General features: G+C 34.6%; 1 protein-coding gene across 3 annotated transcripts; it reads left to right on the forward strand.

Moving 5' to 3' along the window:
• The first annotated feature begins 8,506 nt into the window (after positions 1 to 8,506).
• LOC114750440 (protein DENND6A-like) lies at positions 8,507 to 17,192 on the forward strand. 3 transcript variants are annotated; one of them, XR_003740667.1, is made up of 6 exons: positions 8,509 to 8,896; positions 13,659 to 15,474; positions 15,641 to 15,833; positions 16,421 to 16,666; positions 16,772 to 16,867; positions 16,979 to 17,192. XR_003740667.1 is itself a non-coding variant. In XM_028939041.1 (5 exons), exons 2-4 carry the CDS (start codon positions 13,871 to 13,873, stop codon positions 16,640 to 16,642), a joined length of 2,019 nt encoding a protein of 672 aa, XP_028794874.1. In that variant the 5' UTR covers positions 8,509 to 8,896; positions 13,659 to 13,870; the 3' UTR covers positions 16,643 to 16,666; positions 16,772 to 17,192. The 3 variants fall into 3 exon arrangements, 1 of the variants encoding a protein (XP_028794874.1); XM_028939041.1 differs by having other exon boundaries at positions 16,772 to 17,192; XR_003740668.1 differs by lacking the exons at positions 16,772 to 16,867; positions 16,979 to 17,192 and having other exon boundaries at positions 8,507 to 8,896; positions 15,681 to 15,833; positions 16,421 to 16,539.
• Positions 17,193 to 17,560: the final 368 nt, after the last annotated feature.

Raw genomic sequence — 17,560 nt, forward strand, 5'->3', positions numbered from 1 at the left:
AGTCATCATAGTTAGCATTCGTTTTTTTAGTATTAATACCCTTATCATTTCTAGACATGATAAGGATATTAATGAAGAATTTCATGCTAATCAATACACATAAATGACATTAAAAAAACTTTGTAACCATTAAATAATATCAATACACATTAACTTAACTTTACATTTAGATGTCATTATATTGTCAAATGAAAAAACAAAACGCTATAGATGCTACCATCTCCAACATATTGCATTTCATCTTCTACATCATTAATAAATTGTCTCCCTGTATGGATATAGCAGAAAAAATGCTTCCCACTTGAACTTGCCATTCTTCATATCAACCTGTCACAATCACTTGTCATTGACAAGTCATACAGTTATATTGACAACCTTCGATATATCCATTAACAACACATTGAACCATCGCATTACAGGGATTATAACAAAAAAAAACACTGTCATATTCATTTATTTTCAGTAGAAACAGAGCATGAACCAGCGAAAAACATAGCATCATTTTATACCTCACAGAATGAGAAGTGAAAAACAAGGAAGTTGGTAGTGACAATGAGAAGCAATAGGCGTGAGGCAGAGACGAAGTCATAGAGGCGAGGAGTAGCAGAATATCGCAGTCAAAGAGGCGAGATGCGATAAGAAGAGAGGCGAGATGCGACGGAGTTGTGCGAATGGAAGAACCCTCATATTTTTCTTCAGTGTTTTCTTTCAAATGAATGAGGGTAATTTTGTAATTGCACAATTGAAAATTTTCACAACTAAGTCCCTTGGGACCTCAGATTCATTTTAGCATTTCCAGGGACCTTAGAGTGATAAAATCTCTTGCTTGGGACTCTACAGCAATTTTCCCTTTTTAAAACCTTATCTTTGAGGTTACGTTTTAATTAATGGTTTTCTTACAGCAGCCAGTAAGAGAAATAGATAAAAGTTTACATTCCTTGGATTTCCAAAGCAATTATAGAAATCACCCAAAGCATACTTTGACATCCTTACAAACACCTATCATTACCTTGAGTCAACTTATATCATAGAGTTAGAGAACTGCTAAGGATTTATTGGGAGATAACAAAACCCTAGCTAGGGGAAGATAGCACTTGGAGCCTGTTTAGGCCCAGGTTTAAAAAAGAAATCAGTTTACAAAGTTCAACCCTTATACAAGTGGGCTTGGGATGGCCTACGGGTTTTTGGCTCATTTAATTTTTTAAAAATATATTTTGATATGTATAAAAGCAAAATAATAAACCTTATAAAATTCAAGCTTCCAATAATTGATATTTGTAAAACGAATGCTAAATTGTTATCCAAATTTCTAAAACTGACCAATTAAGTCATTGTCCTAAATATTATACAAAGCCCAAACTAAATAGTAAATAATAGCAATGTCATCAACATAATTTTCATCATCATCTTCAATATCAACAAGATTTGATTTTGCTTTATTATGAGTAAGTTCTTTTTTAGTGACAAAAATATTAAGGTTTTCTTTAAATAAATTTTACTTTCAAATTTTGTAATTTAGTTATTATTTCATTTTAATTTGAGATACATTAAAATTGAAAGTCATAAATTTCTAATTCAAATTATGGAATCACAAGCTATAAGTATAAAAATACTCTCTTATCAAATATATATAGTTTAAAATATTAACACATAGTATAAATTAAATTATTATTTAAAATCCAAATTAACTCATTTTTTAAAATTCAATAAAAAAATCTTGTCTAAAACCAAATAAAACCAAAGCATTTTATAAAATTCAATTTTAAAAAGATAATAATAACTAAATATTTACAATATCATTAACAATGAAAAAAATCAATCATACTAGCATCATATAAATAATTTAAAAAATAAAAATAATAAAAAAGCTTAAACGAGCTGACTTTTTTGAGTTCTCGACTCATTGGGGCTGGTTTTTTTAGACCTGTTTCTAATTTAAAGAGTAAAATCACAAGTCCACCCCTTGTCCCAGTTCTAATAAACAAGAAATGAAGAGAAAAACAGTAGAGGGTTTGAGATCGCTTGTTGTTACTCCCAGAGTTTGCAAAGTCGTCATAGAACTACCTTGAGGAAACCTTAGAGCAAAACTCCCCTTTTTAAAATAAAATTCAAAGTGACGACGTGACTATAAGTTTTCGACCTTTCACCGCGCCAAGCGTGTCTATTTGCCGTGACTACAGTGCTTGAATGAAACACCGCATTTCAGGTGCGTTCCCGCGATAATGATGCCTAGTCATTGCATCCAACGTTGCAAACTGGCAGATGTTACAGGAATCATACGGTCATTTTTCCTGTTGACCTAAAAAAAATAGGGAAAAAAACAGAAAAATGACATGTTAATTTCATAATGCCCAAAACGTCTGCCCAATTTCACAAATCCCATTTTGGTCTCAAGAGATCAAATTGGGATTATCATGTTAAATAAAAAGACCAAATTACTCTTCATTTTATTTATTGTTTTTAAAATACCAAAACCTCCACTGGCCGGCCGGTTCACCGGAACTCCGGTGACCGACCAACAATTGGTTACCGAAGCTCCAGTGATCAAAAATAATTTTTTTGAAAATTTTTACAACTTCAGTATAATGGTTAACATCTTTTGTAACACTATTAACAATTTCAGTATAACAATTAATAACGGGTTTTCTGGGAAATTCAAGAAGTTTCAATGGCCGAAAACAATTTTTTTGACAATTTTTACAATTTCAGTATAATGGTTAACAACTTTTGTCATACTATTAACAACTTCAATATAACAGTTAACAATAGGGTTTCTGGGAAATTCAACAAGTTTCGGTGATTGGAAACAAGTTTTTTGAAAATTTTTACAACTTCAGTATAACAGTTAACAACTTTTGTAACGCTATTAACAACTTCAGTATAGAAGTTAACAACAGGTTTTCTGGGAAATTCAACAAACTTCGGGGGTCAGAAATAATTTTTTTAAAAATTTTTACAACTTCAGTATAATAGTTAACAACTTTTGTAATGTTATTAACAACCTCAATATAGCAGTTAACAACAGGTTTTCAATAAAAATGCTACTTTTTGAATTTTTTGAAAAACGTGTTGTTAACTGCTATATTGAGGTTGTTAAGAACATTACAAAAGTTGTTAACTGTTATACTGAAGTTGTAAAAATTTTCCCAAAAAAAAAGTAGTTGCTAAAGTTGTAAAAATACTTTTTTTTTAATATTTAAGAAAACATGTTATTAAATGCTATACTGAAGTTGTTAATAGAGCTACGGAACTTGTTAACGACGTTATTAAAATTGTAAAAATGTTACTTTTTGAATTTCTCGAAAAACCTGTTGTTAATAGCTTTACAAAAGTTGTTAACTGTTATACTGATTTTTGTAAAAAATTTTAAAAAAATTGTTTCCAGCCACCGGAGCTCCGGCAACTAATTGTTGAATTTTTCAAAAAACCTGTTGTTAACTTCTATACCGAAGTTGTTAAGAGCGTCACAAAAGTTGTTAACCATTATACTGAAGTTGTAAAAATTTTCAAAAAAATTGTTTCTGGCCGCCAAAGCTTGTTGAATTTCCCAAAAACCTATTGTTAACTGCTATACTGAAGTTGTTAATAGCATCACAAAAATTGTTAACTGTTATACTGAAGTTATAAAAATTTTCAAAAAAATTGTTTCCGACCGCCGGAACTTGTTGAATTTCTCAGAAAACCTGTTGTTAACTGTTATATTGAAATCGTTAATAGCATTACAAAAGTTGTTAACCGTTATACTGAAGTTGTAAAAATTTTCAAAAAAATTGTTTCCGGCTGCTAGAGCTCGTTGAATTTCCTAGAAAACCTGTTGTTAATTGTTATACTGAAGTTGTTAATAGCGTTACAAAAGTTGTTAACCGTTATACTGAAATTGTAAAAATTTTCAAAAAAATTGTTTCCGGCTGCCGAAGCTTGTTGAATTTCCCAGAAAACCTGTTGTTAATTGTTATACTGAAGTTGTTAATAGTGTTACAAAAGTTGTTAACCGTTATACTGAAGTTGTAAAAATTTTCAAAAAAATTGTTTCCGGCTGCCGGAGCTTGTTGAATTTCCCAGAAAACCTGTTGTTAATTGTTATACTGAAGTTGTTAATAGCGTTATAAAAGTTGTTAACTGTTATACTGAAATTGTAAAAATTTTCAAAAAAATTGTTTCCGGCTGCCGGAGCTTGTTGAATTTCCCAGAAAACCTGTTGTTAATTGTTATACTAAAGTTGTTAATAATGTTACAAAAGTTGTTAACCGTTATACTGAAGTTGTAAAAATTTTCAAAAAAATTATTTCCGATTGCCGGAGCTTCGGTAACTAATTGTCGGTCGGTCGCCGGAGTCGCCGCCGGAGCTCCGGTGACCAGCCGGCTAGTGGAGGTTTTGGTATTTTAAAAATAATAAATAAAATGAAGGATAATTTGATCTTTTTATTTAACATGATAATCCCAATTTGGTCTCTTGAGACCAAAATGGGATTTGTGAAATTGGACAGATGTTTTGGGCATTATCAAATTAACATGTCATTTTTCTGTCTTTTTCCAAAAAAAATATAAGCAACAAAATGTCTTAAAATTGAGCAACATAACTTCTATTGTTATTTTATGAATCCGAATTTGTATTCACTTGTTATGAGACAAAGTAGAGTGTGTGGGTGGAATAATTATTTTTCCTTTTTTAAATTTTACTCGTTCATATTTTTTTCACGAGAGTTTCACTTTTTTTTAAATGAAAGATAATTTTATTAAAGAAAAACTAATTTGGTGACCCTTATAGTTTGCCTCTGTTTTTATGCAAGTCCTTACTTTTTTTCCCCTTTGTATGGGGTCCTTGAAGTTTTTTGCAGTTACATCTATTAATCTTTCATTTTTAAAACTGTTTGTTAACTCTGGGTTATTTTGCCAACTTGGATTTTGATTAAGATTCAAAGCGCCACATAGGAAGGAAAAAAAGGACTAAAAGGACTAAATTTCTTAACTTTTTCTCTCTCTATGTTTCAAAAGCTATAAGTCATAAGTTTTAAGTTATAAACTGTTAATTTTAACTTATAGCTTATTGTAGCTTTTCATATAAAAAACCAAATTGCTCAATTGCCAAGCCAAATAGCACAAATTCTTCAAACGTGCTTATGCTTGAAAAAAAGAGTTTATTTGCCTCCAAATGCTTAGCGAGACAGGCTCTGAAGCCCCTCTCTCCCACATCAACGACGCCATTTTTGTCTCCTGCCTCTGGAGCTCATGGATTTGCCTATCTCACCCTGTTGTAGCTCTCTGTTTTGTTCGCAGCCTTTTCAGTGTTTTTTATTCTCTTTCTTCAGGTTTTCGCTCTCCTCATGTGCATTAGCCTTCATAATTTCTCCCTCCAGCTACACATCTTTTCCGTCAAAATCCTTAGTTTACTTTAGGGTTTGAATTCTCTCAATTAAAATATATTAAATAAATAAAGATTTTTTTTTTAATTTCAACCCAAATCGCTTTGAATCTGAAAATTCCTCGAAGAATGATGATTGAATGTAACATTGAGATTAAAATATTTATTCTCTCAATTGAAAAATATTGGTCCTTTGGAGTGTGAGGGATTTCCGAGGAGGGGAAGAGAAAGAGGAGCCAAATTATAAGATTTGGGTTTGAGACAAAGGGAGCCACATCAGGTGTGATTGTCAAATCCATAAGCTCCAGAGGGAAGAGAAGATGAAAATGTTGGCCGATGTGGCGTTTTCAGTCTCGGTCAAAATACAAGTAGACCAAAATAATCAAAATATTCACCACATCAGCAATTTTTAACAGAATTATTAACATCTTTCACAGTTTTAAAAATGAGGGACTAACGGATTTAACTATAGAAACTTAAAGGACTTAATAAAAAAAAAATTTTAGGGACTGAAACAAACTATAAAAACTTCCAATTAGTTTTTTTTAATTAATTATGTAAAACAATACAACTTCAGACACCCAACTCACAAAAAAATACCATGCAGCTAACAATACTATCCAACCCTGCATAAACGTGCTAAGGAAGATGATGACTACCTTGAGCATATAAGCAATTTGAGATCATTATACTTCCATTCTTCAAATCATGCCACTATGGGCTGAGTCTTGTGGATATTTGTATCCTTAAGATTTTAAAAACCGGATTAAAAGTTGAGTCGAAAAGACTAGTAGGTCATGATTTAAATAGTCAGATCAGTTAGACTGGTAGTCGGACTGATAACATAATAATTAAATGAAAAATAATATCATATACATATAAAATAATATAAATATAAAAAACAAATGCTTATAATAGGAAATAATTTTTATGGATTTTTTTTTTGGCCCCAAATTCTTATAGAGTCAAAGTAGAACATAATACTTATAGATATTCTTAAAAACTAAAAACGAAAAATAAAAATGCATCATTCACCTAATAAAAATAATAGATTTATTTTTTATTTTTTGCCAATGAAATATATTTATTCTTTGTTCATGTGTACAGTATTCAAAGCAAAACGTTTCCTTTTTCTTTGCATATTTTCGATGCTCTCCATATTTCTTTTTGTTTTTTTTTTGTACTCCTCCGGTCTTTAATATAGGACCCAATTCTTCAGTTAGTTTTGGTCCTAAATATAAGACCCATTTTTCATATTTATCAATTTTCTCTAAATTACCCCTATGGATACTCCCTCAACCATAATCAAGTAGAAGAGAGAGAGGAGGTATTAAGAAAGATGATTATGGTGTTTTAGGAAAAATGTGTCACTTTTCTTATAATTAACTAACTTATCTAACTTCCTTAATCTAATTAAATTAGTTAAATGGGTCTTATATTAAGGATCGGAGGAGTATAAAAGAAAGAGCTAAGCTCAAAACTAGACCAGAAAACAAAGTCATGGGGGAATAATTTGCAGGCTCTCCGAGTCAGCTGAGGTCCTCAAGGGAGGAGGACAAGAATCAAGAAAAATAGATCTTGCAAGGCTTTCCTTTGGATGCTTCTTTCATCTCTCTCCATCGTCATTTTCAAACACATTCCAGAACCTTCATTGCTATTCCAGATTCAAAATGCTCCATCATCGAGCACTCCATTTTCACCACCATCTCTTTATCATCATCTTCAATTCATTTCATTCTCTTTGTCCTCTTCTACCTCTTTTACCTTTGTGATAAATTGGCTTTTTTTAGATTTGTTTGTTTTCAACTTGATTTATTGTCCTTTTTTGGTTGGTTGTTGTCATTCTCTCATCCTCTCCTCTTTTTTTCTTCCTCCTCCTTCTTCTTGTTCTGATTATAAGCAAAGGAAGAAACTTTTACCTCTTTTGGATTTTGGGCTCAATGCCGGTTCTCAGACAAACCATTCGAAAAGTCTAAACTTACAAACCGAGCCACTGCGTTGAACGAGCAAGTGGCCCTTAGATCGTCTAGTTTGATTTTCAAAACTTTGTTCAAGATATCAGAAAAACAATTGGAAATATTTAGGAGCAGGAATAACCATAACAACAATCACCATAAATTATAGAAAGATGATCAAATCAGTTAGCATTGAAAATATGGGCCAACAAAAAGGAGATGATTCCAACTAGCTAGATTCTCTCATAGGATGAATAGTATCCTTGATCATATTCCTCCTGATTTGTAGACGGACGGTGATGAAGGCTCTTAAGACTGGGTATTGCACTGTACTTTGTTTTTTATTTTGGTTTTTCAGTTATCATTAAAAAGAAAAAAGAAAAAATACTACTTCAATCTTTAATATAAAACTCATTTAACTAATTTGATTAGGTTAAGGAAGTTAGGTAAGTTAATTAATTATAAGAAATGTGACGTTTGTCCTAAAACACCATAATTATATTTCTTAATACCCTTTCTCCCTCTTCTACTTGATTATGGTTGAGAAAGTATCTATAGGGGTAATTTAGAGAAAACTGATAAATATAAAATTGGGTCTTATATTTAGAATCAAAACCAATTCAATAATTGAGTCATATATTAAGGACTAGAGGAGTATGAGAGCCAACAGACCTCATTAACAGAACACAGGAACTAAAAAAGTAAAAGAAAAACACAAAAATTTGCAGTGCCATTCCATGACTGGTAGGTGGTAGCACTCGAAAATGAACTTCTAAATGGCTGCTGATAAAATTAGAGAGAGGAGGAGCTGATAGTAAAAAAGTTATGAGAGTTTCATATCTTTAAAGGTAGTTGAAATCCGTTAGTCTAATTAACTTTTTAATTATTTTTTAAATGATCTTTTTCAAAATAAAATTTAATAAGTTATTGTAGTTTTGTCTCTCTATATATAAATTAAGATTAAAATCCTCAACAAAAAAAAAAGTAATTGATACTTTTAGAAATATGCAAAATTCTTTATAGAAAAGGATTGTGGAAAGTGAAAACTCAAAAGTTTCTTATAGAAAGGGGTAAAAAAAAAACAAAATAAATAAATATATATATAAATCTATTTACTTTTTTTCCCAAAAAATAACCGAATGGAATGAAAATTTCTAAGAAGAAAATAAGGGGAAAAAAGAAGTGGTTGATGCGCCGCATAACTCCGGCGGGAGCCCACTATTCTTGCAGCGCAGGCGACAGAGGAAGCAGGTGACGTAGGCTCCGGCGTGAGAGAACCAATAAGCTTTTCAGATTTGGAGGGAGATTTGCTCGATGTCACGGTTAAAAGGGGACTAGATCGAGAAATAGAGGAGGCTGTGGGAGTTTGAGTCTCCGGACGGAGGGAAAAAAAAAGAAACAGAGGCGAGTGGTTGAGAGTGAGAGACTGTCTATAAGAAAGAAAAGAGAAGGAACGAAAGGGAGGAAGGAAAGAGCAGAGAATATTTCAGGAGAGGCCGAGAGAACAGAGGAGGGAGATGTAGAGGGATCGAGAAGAAGAGTGAAGAACATCCGGTATCACAATGACATCACTGAAAAGGTATCTATTTTACCTGCCAATTTGGGTGTCTTGTTCACCAGTTTAATTTACTTCTTACGGATCTACTTGTGATGGGATTTTGATCCTGCAGCTTCTGTTTTTTTTTTTTTTTTTCCCTTTTGGGTGTCGACTAAAAGTTTATTCAAATCAAGGTGATCTCTGCAGACTTCTCTTTATATAGAATCATCTATTCGATTATTATAGTATCCAATGCTTACGCTGTGACTGTCTACGCGGCTTTGCCAAATTGAACTGAACTTTGAGTTATATATATAAGGGGTGAAACCGTTTCCTTGCGTCTTTGAGGCTCTTGATTTTTAATTTTGATGACTAATGGGACTTATTTGGGGTGCATGAAATTGGCCTATGGAACTCCTTTTAGTTGGTACATCCCAATGGTATTGCTATTCTTTGGCTTCTCAAGCTTTGATGACTGCTGTTTTTAGTCGGACAAGCTTCGCGTGCTGAATGTGTTATGATCCAAAAAGATACCTGATAAGAACATAAGCTTTAATATTCTTATCACTTGAATGCTAGATTGTTTTATTCAAGTCCTAAGAATTGACGTGGCCAGATTACATGATTTATTTCCAACATATCTTAATAATTAAATTGCACGTTAATGAAAATCTCCAAATTGAGTTATTGTGATGGGGAAAAAAAAAAAAATCAGAGGTTTACGTCCAGAGTAAGATGAGAGTTAACAAATGGGCAATAGTGAGTTCTTATGCCTGGTATTGGGGATTTTTTTTCTTCCATCTACTCCTCCGAAATATATAATTCATTCATAAGGCCTCAATATATAAATATACAATGGCGAAACATTGATACACAACATTCGTATTCTGCCTCTGAATTACTCTGGGCAACAATAGATTGCTCCTTACTATGCCATCTAATGAGTTTTTCACAGACATAATTGTGACACTGATAGAATCAGCTTTATTTACCAGACCTATAAAAGTAAAATTAGCAAGATACATGGAAGAGTAAAATCACTTTCTGCTACCCTGGACGTTGGCCTCAAGCTTTATTGTCTTTTAGAGAAAGTTATTGAGCATATTAGTTACTCTAGGGTGGCTATAGGCCTGACCTAGGAAACTGTTGTATTGGGGGTTGTGAGGATCACTTTTTGGAGTATTAATATTCGTTGGGTTCTCAGTGGAAGGGGGACTTATTTTTTGGACTGAGTTTGGTGAGGAGAGTGCTGGCCTCTCGAATGCCAGGTGAGGGGTGGAGGAAGAGAGTCTTTCTTCATCATTTTCTTTGTATTTCAGTGTGTATTTTAGTGTGCTAGTGAGTTGAGTGACCTTTGTTGTTTCCTGTGTGAACTGTGCCGGTTATATATTGTATTGAACCCAACCTTTTGTGTGATTAATATCAGTTTCAGCATTACTTGTCTACTGTTTTATCTTGGTCTCTATCAGACACCCAATGTTTGGTCCTCTATTCAGGCCCCAAAAAAAATGTTTGGTCCTCTATCTATAACTGACCCTGCCCAAGTCACTTCTGTATATGCTACTACACTTTTGTCTTCTTTTTTGAAAATTTTCCATTCCTTGGGTCATTTTAAGATAGCACAGAATATTGAACTTGCACTCTTTGTTACCACCAGGATGCACATGAACACTTCTTTAAATCTCCATTAAGAAGTGCATTCTTGACCTCAAACTGATGTAATGGGCAACCAAGTTTAACTGCACTTGAGAGTAAGACTTTGAAGGCATTAAATTTTGCTATAGCTGCGAACACTTCTGAGCTGTCAGTTTCATATGTTTGAGCGAACCTATTAGCTACCAGTCTTGCCTTGCATCTTCTTATGCTTGCATCTCCTTGTTTGTGAAAATCCATTTACTCCCTTCTGGTTTCTTTCCCTCAGGTAAGCCAATAACTGACAAGTTTTTATTTTTCTCTAATGCCTCCAACTCATTCTAAAATGCTTCATCAATAGTTTGAGGCAATTCCTCATTTGAGATATTGTCAATAAATGATTTATGATGGGCAATCTTACCAAATAAAGTTGCCAATAGGGTGACCTGTGCATGATCTCCTCCCTTTCTCACTGCAATAGGAACATCTAGATCATGTATCTTGCCTTCTTCAGATTCTGGAGAAGGAGCAGGGGCATGAATAATTAGATTTGGCTCTAGTACTCACTTTCTTCCTAGTATATCATTGTCATTTGTTGCTCTGCACTTGCTCTCGATCCCTTGATGTACCTTAAATTGTTAGGACCTCCTCTCATGACAAGAGCCACTGATTCATTCTTTGAATTCTGTTTCTGATCAATAACCACCAATTTCCTTTGACTTTCCTCATGCTTGGCTGGTAATAATACTTATCTAAATCTTGGCAAGGTGTCTATGCTCATAATTCTTCCTCAAACTTCACTATAGAATGAATTAAGGCTCAAGAAATTTATATTCCTTTTTTCTGTTTTTAATCATGCTGTAATGAGTTGCATTTGTGAGACATGACTAGTCATGGAATTTGTAGAGTTCAAGCTGCTGCCAGTATTGAATTAGTGTATAAGTATGCAACTGCAGTTTGGTTTCTTTGTTGGTAGTTGCGCAAGAACCTTTTAATGCTAAGGAGCGTTGCTTGGCTCTTCATGGATGTGAAGCTTTCTTTTATTCCTTCCCACACTTCATAGGCTGTTGGTAATAACATGAAATTTTCTCTAGTCTTTGTTGCCAATGAAATAATTAGCTTAGTATGTATCATACTATTGGCATCCAGCTCACTGAATTTTGTATCAGCTTTGTTGGGTTGTGTGGCTCTACCTGGGATATAATCAAACTTCCTTTGCCTTTGATATGTACATATGTTAACGGTCATTGACCTTTGAAGATATTTTGGCCATTTGATCAATGACTAATGATGCAACCTGGACGTTGGTTGTTTGATGCTTGAGAGATTGGGTTTGTTTTCCTGATGGCAAAATTCTGCCAAAAGATATTGGGCAGTATTGTCACTATGGGTCATAAGAGTTTCAAAAAACTCAAATTTGATCATGGTGTAAACATTGGGGCTGGAGCATCACAATTAGAACTAGTGTTATCAAAGATGAGGAAAAAGGGTTCTATCAAGCTGTGAGGGATAATGGGTTTTTTTCACAGAAAGAGATAGACTCTATTGAATGAAAATTGGGCCTGATCAATTTAGAATATGGATTCAGCATTGGCAAGTGGGTACTGCAGGGAAAACACATGGGTCAGCTGAACATTTTGAGCTAAGTCTCTGATGAAATAATACAGTTTTTCTACCTTGTCTTCTTTTTTAGAAAAAAGCTGTCCTAATGCACTTTCGAATTTCTAGATAAGAGCATCATTCTGGGGCAGGAAGTAAATATTTATATGGCAGGAATGTTAGTTGGGAAGATGCGGTCGGTTAAATCACCCTTCCATTAATATAAATAATGAAATATGGCATTGTAATAGACATCTTTGGAAATGAGTATTACATTTTCTTTACTTTTCTTGTCTCTTAGCAAAAATACTTGTAACTTTTAATAGATGATTAATGCTTCTATTGGTTAATGATTTGCATGCTTGTAAACTAAGATGACAAAATAAGAGTAATACATGCTTTGTTGTTAGCAGTGAGAATGAGATTTCTTGAATATCTGGAGGCTCTTTTGCTGATGTAGTTACAGCTGCCTTTTAATTAGTGATTTCTCCTGGCAGTGAATCAATTATACTCACGAACTTAAGTTTGCTTCTTTCATTTCCTCATTATTGTCATTTTGGAAGTGCATGAATTAAACCTTGTTATTTGCGTCATGGCTTCTCGGAAGCAATAAAAGAATTGGGGATCTTGAACACTTATATCTAGGCATTGTCATTATTGTCATCTTCCATCATTGGTCTTTGCTGTTATTGTTGCAATTGTGGAGGTAGCCTATTTTCATTCCTTAGATTTTGTTCTTGCTAATGTGGTTTTTTGCATCTTCTCAGTTGTGTCAATTTTTAACCATGGACCCTTAATCCTTTTGTTAGTGTTCTGTGTTTTCGGGGCTCAGGTTTCAGGTTTTAGGGTGTCACGTTTGAGTTTCAGGTTTCCAGGTTTTAGGCTTTAAGTGTTTTTTTTTTCCGGGGTGGGGTGGGCTTAGGGGTTGGGGCTTGGGTTTTAGATTTAATGTTTTGGATTTCAAGATTTAGAATTCAAGGTTAAGGTTTGGGATTTTTGTGCTGCAGGTTAGGCTTTGGGGTGGGGGGAACCTGAAAATTAAAACTTCAATTTCTTGTCCGAGTTTGGAAACTCTCATTTAAGTTGATTTTTCTAGATATTTGGTTTGTTCAATGGGTTTGGTTGTTCATTCTTGGCGTTCCAGATGGATTCATTCTAGGACATCTCCTGAATTACCAACTTCCTACGTCTAGGTACTGTGCTGAGAACCACCTTCATGATGTTGGGACTCATAGTATGAGTCAGTAAATTTTTCTTTCTAACCCACTATAGGGCGTTGAGAAAACTTATGGGATGATCTTTGTGAAATTTTAGATCTTGTGTATGCTTAGTGATGGTGACTTGATGGGTTCTTTGGCTAGGGTGAGTGAAGCAGCTGGGCAGTGTTGTCTGAATTTGAGTTGCTACTGTTATATATCGTTTTAGAAATTTGTAGTTTGAAAGTTGATACATGCCCATCTTTATCTCTTTTGGGTTTTGCTGATTACCAAAATATGCTTTATGTTACTGTTCCTTTTCCCTAAAAGTAGCATCTTATCTGCCAACTAATACATGTTTTTGGTATCCTTTTCAGGATTCAAGTTGTTGATTACGTAGAGACAATCAAGAGAAGTTGAAAACATGAAATTTTCATTATCAAGGGAACTTTAAAGTGTGAAGTTTTCATTAAACCTCTTGTCCCCAGTGCCAATGAAGATTCTGCTGGTTTTCTAGCACATAATGGTTGTCTAAAATGAAACAGAGGGTCTTTTAACTTATAAAAGCTCATACTATTGTTTTCTAAACATGAGCCAGTCTGCTGCTGCTTTATCTAGTAAAACAGAACTAAGTCCAAGTATTGACTTAGAATCATTACAACAGTGGATTGTTGCCCTCTGTGCTATAAGGTTTGATCTTGAACAAGGTCAACTCGTAGAAGAGTGTTATCCTCCAGGCTGTCTTACACGTGATGAGGAGCTAAACATTGCTTATAGTTCGTTTCCAGACTCTGTTTCCCAGCAGCAAAACCGTTCAAGCATTCATGATTCTATTTTCTTTTTCCGAATTTGCGGGCAGCTAAAATCACAAACTGTGAATGATACTCATTCTGAGATTACTGAAGTTGACGGGGGGTTTCCTTCAAAATCCATATACAAAAGCAATCTCAGTAGAACCTCAGGTAGCAATAATGTCAATGCTTCTAGATACATGTATGGCTATGTCTTTAATAGACAGAGACATGATGAGAGGCTAAAGCGAGGAGGTGAGCAGAAGTCTGTGGTCATCTTGTCCCACAATCCATATTCTAGTGTGTTCAGACCTTTGTTACAAATTATAGGTCCCCTGTATTTTGACATTGGCAAGAAAGCTTTGGAGCACATTGCTACATATGTCTCTACATGGCCAGCTCCTATTCCCGGTAAGCTAATGGATCTTCCAATCGGGAATGCAACTCTCAAAGTGTACTTGCCGCCTGCTTATAGCTTGCCCATTGAAAGTGGTGAATCTTTTGAAGAGTCTGCTTCTTCAGTGGCACCCTTTTTGCCTAATAACCAGTATATCCCGCAAGGTCTTTTTCATGATTCAGATATTTTTGGTACATTCCGAGGCCTTTTATTGCAGCTTTGGTTGCTATGGGAGTTGTTACTTATTGGTGAACCCATTCTTGTCATTTCCCCCACACCTCCTCAGTGTTGTGAAGCTGTGGCCAGTCTTGTGAGTTTGGTTGCCCCCTTACTTTGCAGTATTGATTTCCGGCCATATTTTACCATCCATGATCCTCTATTTGCACGCTTAAACACCATAAAAGAAGGTGAAACTTTTCCCGCAATGGTCTTGGGGGTGACTAACCTATTTTTCCTTAAAGCCCTCCGCAGCATCCCCCACGTTGTCTCAGTTGGAAGCCCTCCTCCTAATTCAAGCAGGTTCACCGTTTCAAGTAGGTCTTCCACTGGCAGAAATGAAGGTCTTGGGATTCAACAACTTTCTCTAAAGAAGTTTTCTCCTTCAAGTTTATTGAATGCAGTTAAGCTGCGGAGAGATGGTCCTCTTTGCCTCATGACAGAACATAAGGAAGCAATCTGGAGTACTTATTCTGCCACAACCAAGCCAGACACTGCTATCTTAAATAGGCTTATTGATGCCGGGATGCTGCCAAGGGTTGAAGAGTCAATGTCAGTTGTTAACAATGAGATATTAAGGAGGCATTTCTTGGAGCTCACTACAAATTTTTTGGCCCCTTTTGGTCCATATTTTAGGACCACTGCACCATCAGAAGGAACTTCTCCTTTTGCAGATCCCCCACCTCTACCTCCATTTCATGCCGAAGAATTTCTTGCAAGCTTATCTGCTAGAGGTCCAGGGAAGTTCTTATCAAAGCGAATGAGATCCAACTGGCTTGATTTATATAGGTAGTGGATTTTCTTAGCTGTATTTATTATGTAATACTATTTCACTCTCCTTATTATTGTAGTTTACGTTATAGCCTTGATGTTAAGTCTTTGAACCATTTGATTCTATATTTCATTTGCATGATTTAACAATTTGAAATTAAATGTGGTTAATTTCTCACACCAGGCGATTTCTGAAGGGACCCAACTTTTTGCCATGGTTTCAGAGAAGGCAAGCTGTTGCGGAACAAGAGCAAGACAGATCGTGGAGGCATTCAAGAATGACAACTGACATACAACAGCTTCTATCTAAAATGAGTGAGTTGGAAATTGTGGATTCCTTCAATGCTATAGAGAGACTTCTTGTTGAAGAAGTGCAGGTAACTTGCTCTTCAGTGGCCTTCACTGATGATATGCTGTTAATATTAGTTTTCTTTCAGACATGAATGCAGGATGCTCTATTAATATGCAGCTGGTTATTGTTTTTGACTATCAAAGCATTTGGTGTTTTATTTATGTTAATACTTTTTACATGCAACTGGTACACGATACCTGTACAACAAACACCCCCCCCCCCAAAAAAAAAAACCACAAAAAAAAAAGTGTGCACTCTGCTAGAGCATCATCATATGTTTTCCCACTTCTCTCATTTTTTTTTGGGGAGATTATTTATCTTTTACTCTTTGATTTTGCATTGAACGGAGAAGAGTAGTTTTTTGTTTTGTTTTTTGGACTGAGAGGAAAGAACTTAGTTTGACCCAGTCTCATTTTACACCATTTGTTTTTGTTGGCTGAGCATGCCCTTGCTCGTCTGAACAAGGGTTTCAACAGTTACATATAACTTTGCATGGATATTCATTGCATAAACCTCTAAAGGATATTATATGCTGTACGATATGATTGGTCAAGATTTAAATGAAACATTTTTGGTGTTTTGATACATTTTTCAATTAATTTCAATTTGTAGCTGCAACAATCTGGAAGGGCTAGTGTAGATTTCCCAGCTAGCTGTCAGAAGCTAAGGGCAGACCTTCAGGCTGTTTTTAATATGCTGTCAAAGGACATGCAGCAACTGATGCTTTCAAATCCACAAAGAGCAGCCCTTCTACGAGGAAGCCATGAATTGACAAAACTTCCAGGCCGCCCATTAATACAAGTTGGGGTTTTATCTTCTACTTCACCCAAGTGAAAATTATGATACACATTGTCTCGGGTATGTGGAGCCTTCTTAGCTGTGTAGGACGAACTTTTGGTTAATTTTATGCCTGCCATCCATCTAATTGATATGTTCTGATTTCATCTTCTTTTAAATAAACAGATGTGCGATGACCACATTTTTTAGTAATTAATCCTCTCCAAAAGCAGACGCTGGATAACTTCATTGGCAATGCATTCGAGTTGTATTATTTTAAATGTCAGGTTTTTTTAATTACCTTTCTTTCCAGAAATTGAATCTCTATATTTTGAAGGATCAAACTGTAAATTACCAACTTAGTGTGATAGCTCATGGTGGTGGTTCTTGCAGATTTTCTACTATTTGAAAATCCTCAACATATGCAGTGGGGATATCTCGTGAGTCAATTCATTATTTTGATGTTTCTCTAGACTCCATTCTCAGTTTTGTAAAGACGAGGGAGAAAAAGAAGGTTAAGAGCACTAGAAGTTGTTAATACTCGTTGCAAAATTTGACTTCTAGGGTTTTCTCAATGTGACATGATTTGTGTCTGTTATGCTTTCTATTTCTGGGTTCAAGGTGTTATTTTGTGTCTTTTGTTAATTTTTGACTTCTAGGGTCTTCGTAATTAGTTTCAGGCAAGGAAGAGGAGAGCTTTTATTATTATTATTATTATTATTATTATTTTGGGTGTGTTTAGTAGACTATAATCACATTGGAAAGCTCACTTCCATCAAATATCAAACATCGGAAAGAGCCTTCCATTACGATGGCTAAAGAAATGCCACTTCTAGGAAACCATAGTGTCAAGGACAAATAGCTTATTCTTTTATAATTTAAGGCCGACTATCTCTTTTATAAATAATATTTGTCGTTCAATTTCTTTTTCAAAATTCTATATTCACATATTTTTATTTGTTTCCCATCAATGCA

The sequence above is a fragment of the Neltuma alba genome, unplaced genomic scaffold, assembly GCF_004799145.2.
Source record: "Neltuma alba isolate B1F8T4 unplaced genomic scaffold, ASM479914v2 tig00006444_pilon, whole genome shotgun sequence".
NCBI lineage: Eukaryota > Viridiplantae > Streptophyta > Magnoliopsida > Fabales > Fabaceae > Neltuma > Neltuma alba.

Coding starts and splice junctions, on each gene's coding strand:
- LOC114750440 (XM_028939041.1), top strand. CDS start 13,871: ATGAGCCAGTCTGCTGCTGCTTTATCTAGTAAAACAGAACTAAGTCCA. Junction 15,475..15,640: donor AACTGGCTTGATTTATATAG/GTAGTGGATTTT, acceptor TTCTCACACCAG/GCGATTTCTGAAGGGACCCA. Junction 15,834..16,420: donor TTCTTGTTGAAGAAGTGCAG/GTAACTTGCTCT, acceptor TTCAATTTGTAG/CTGCAACAATCTGGAAGGGC.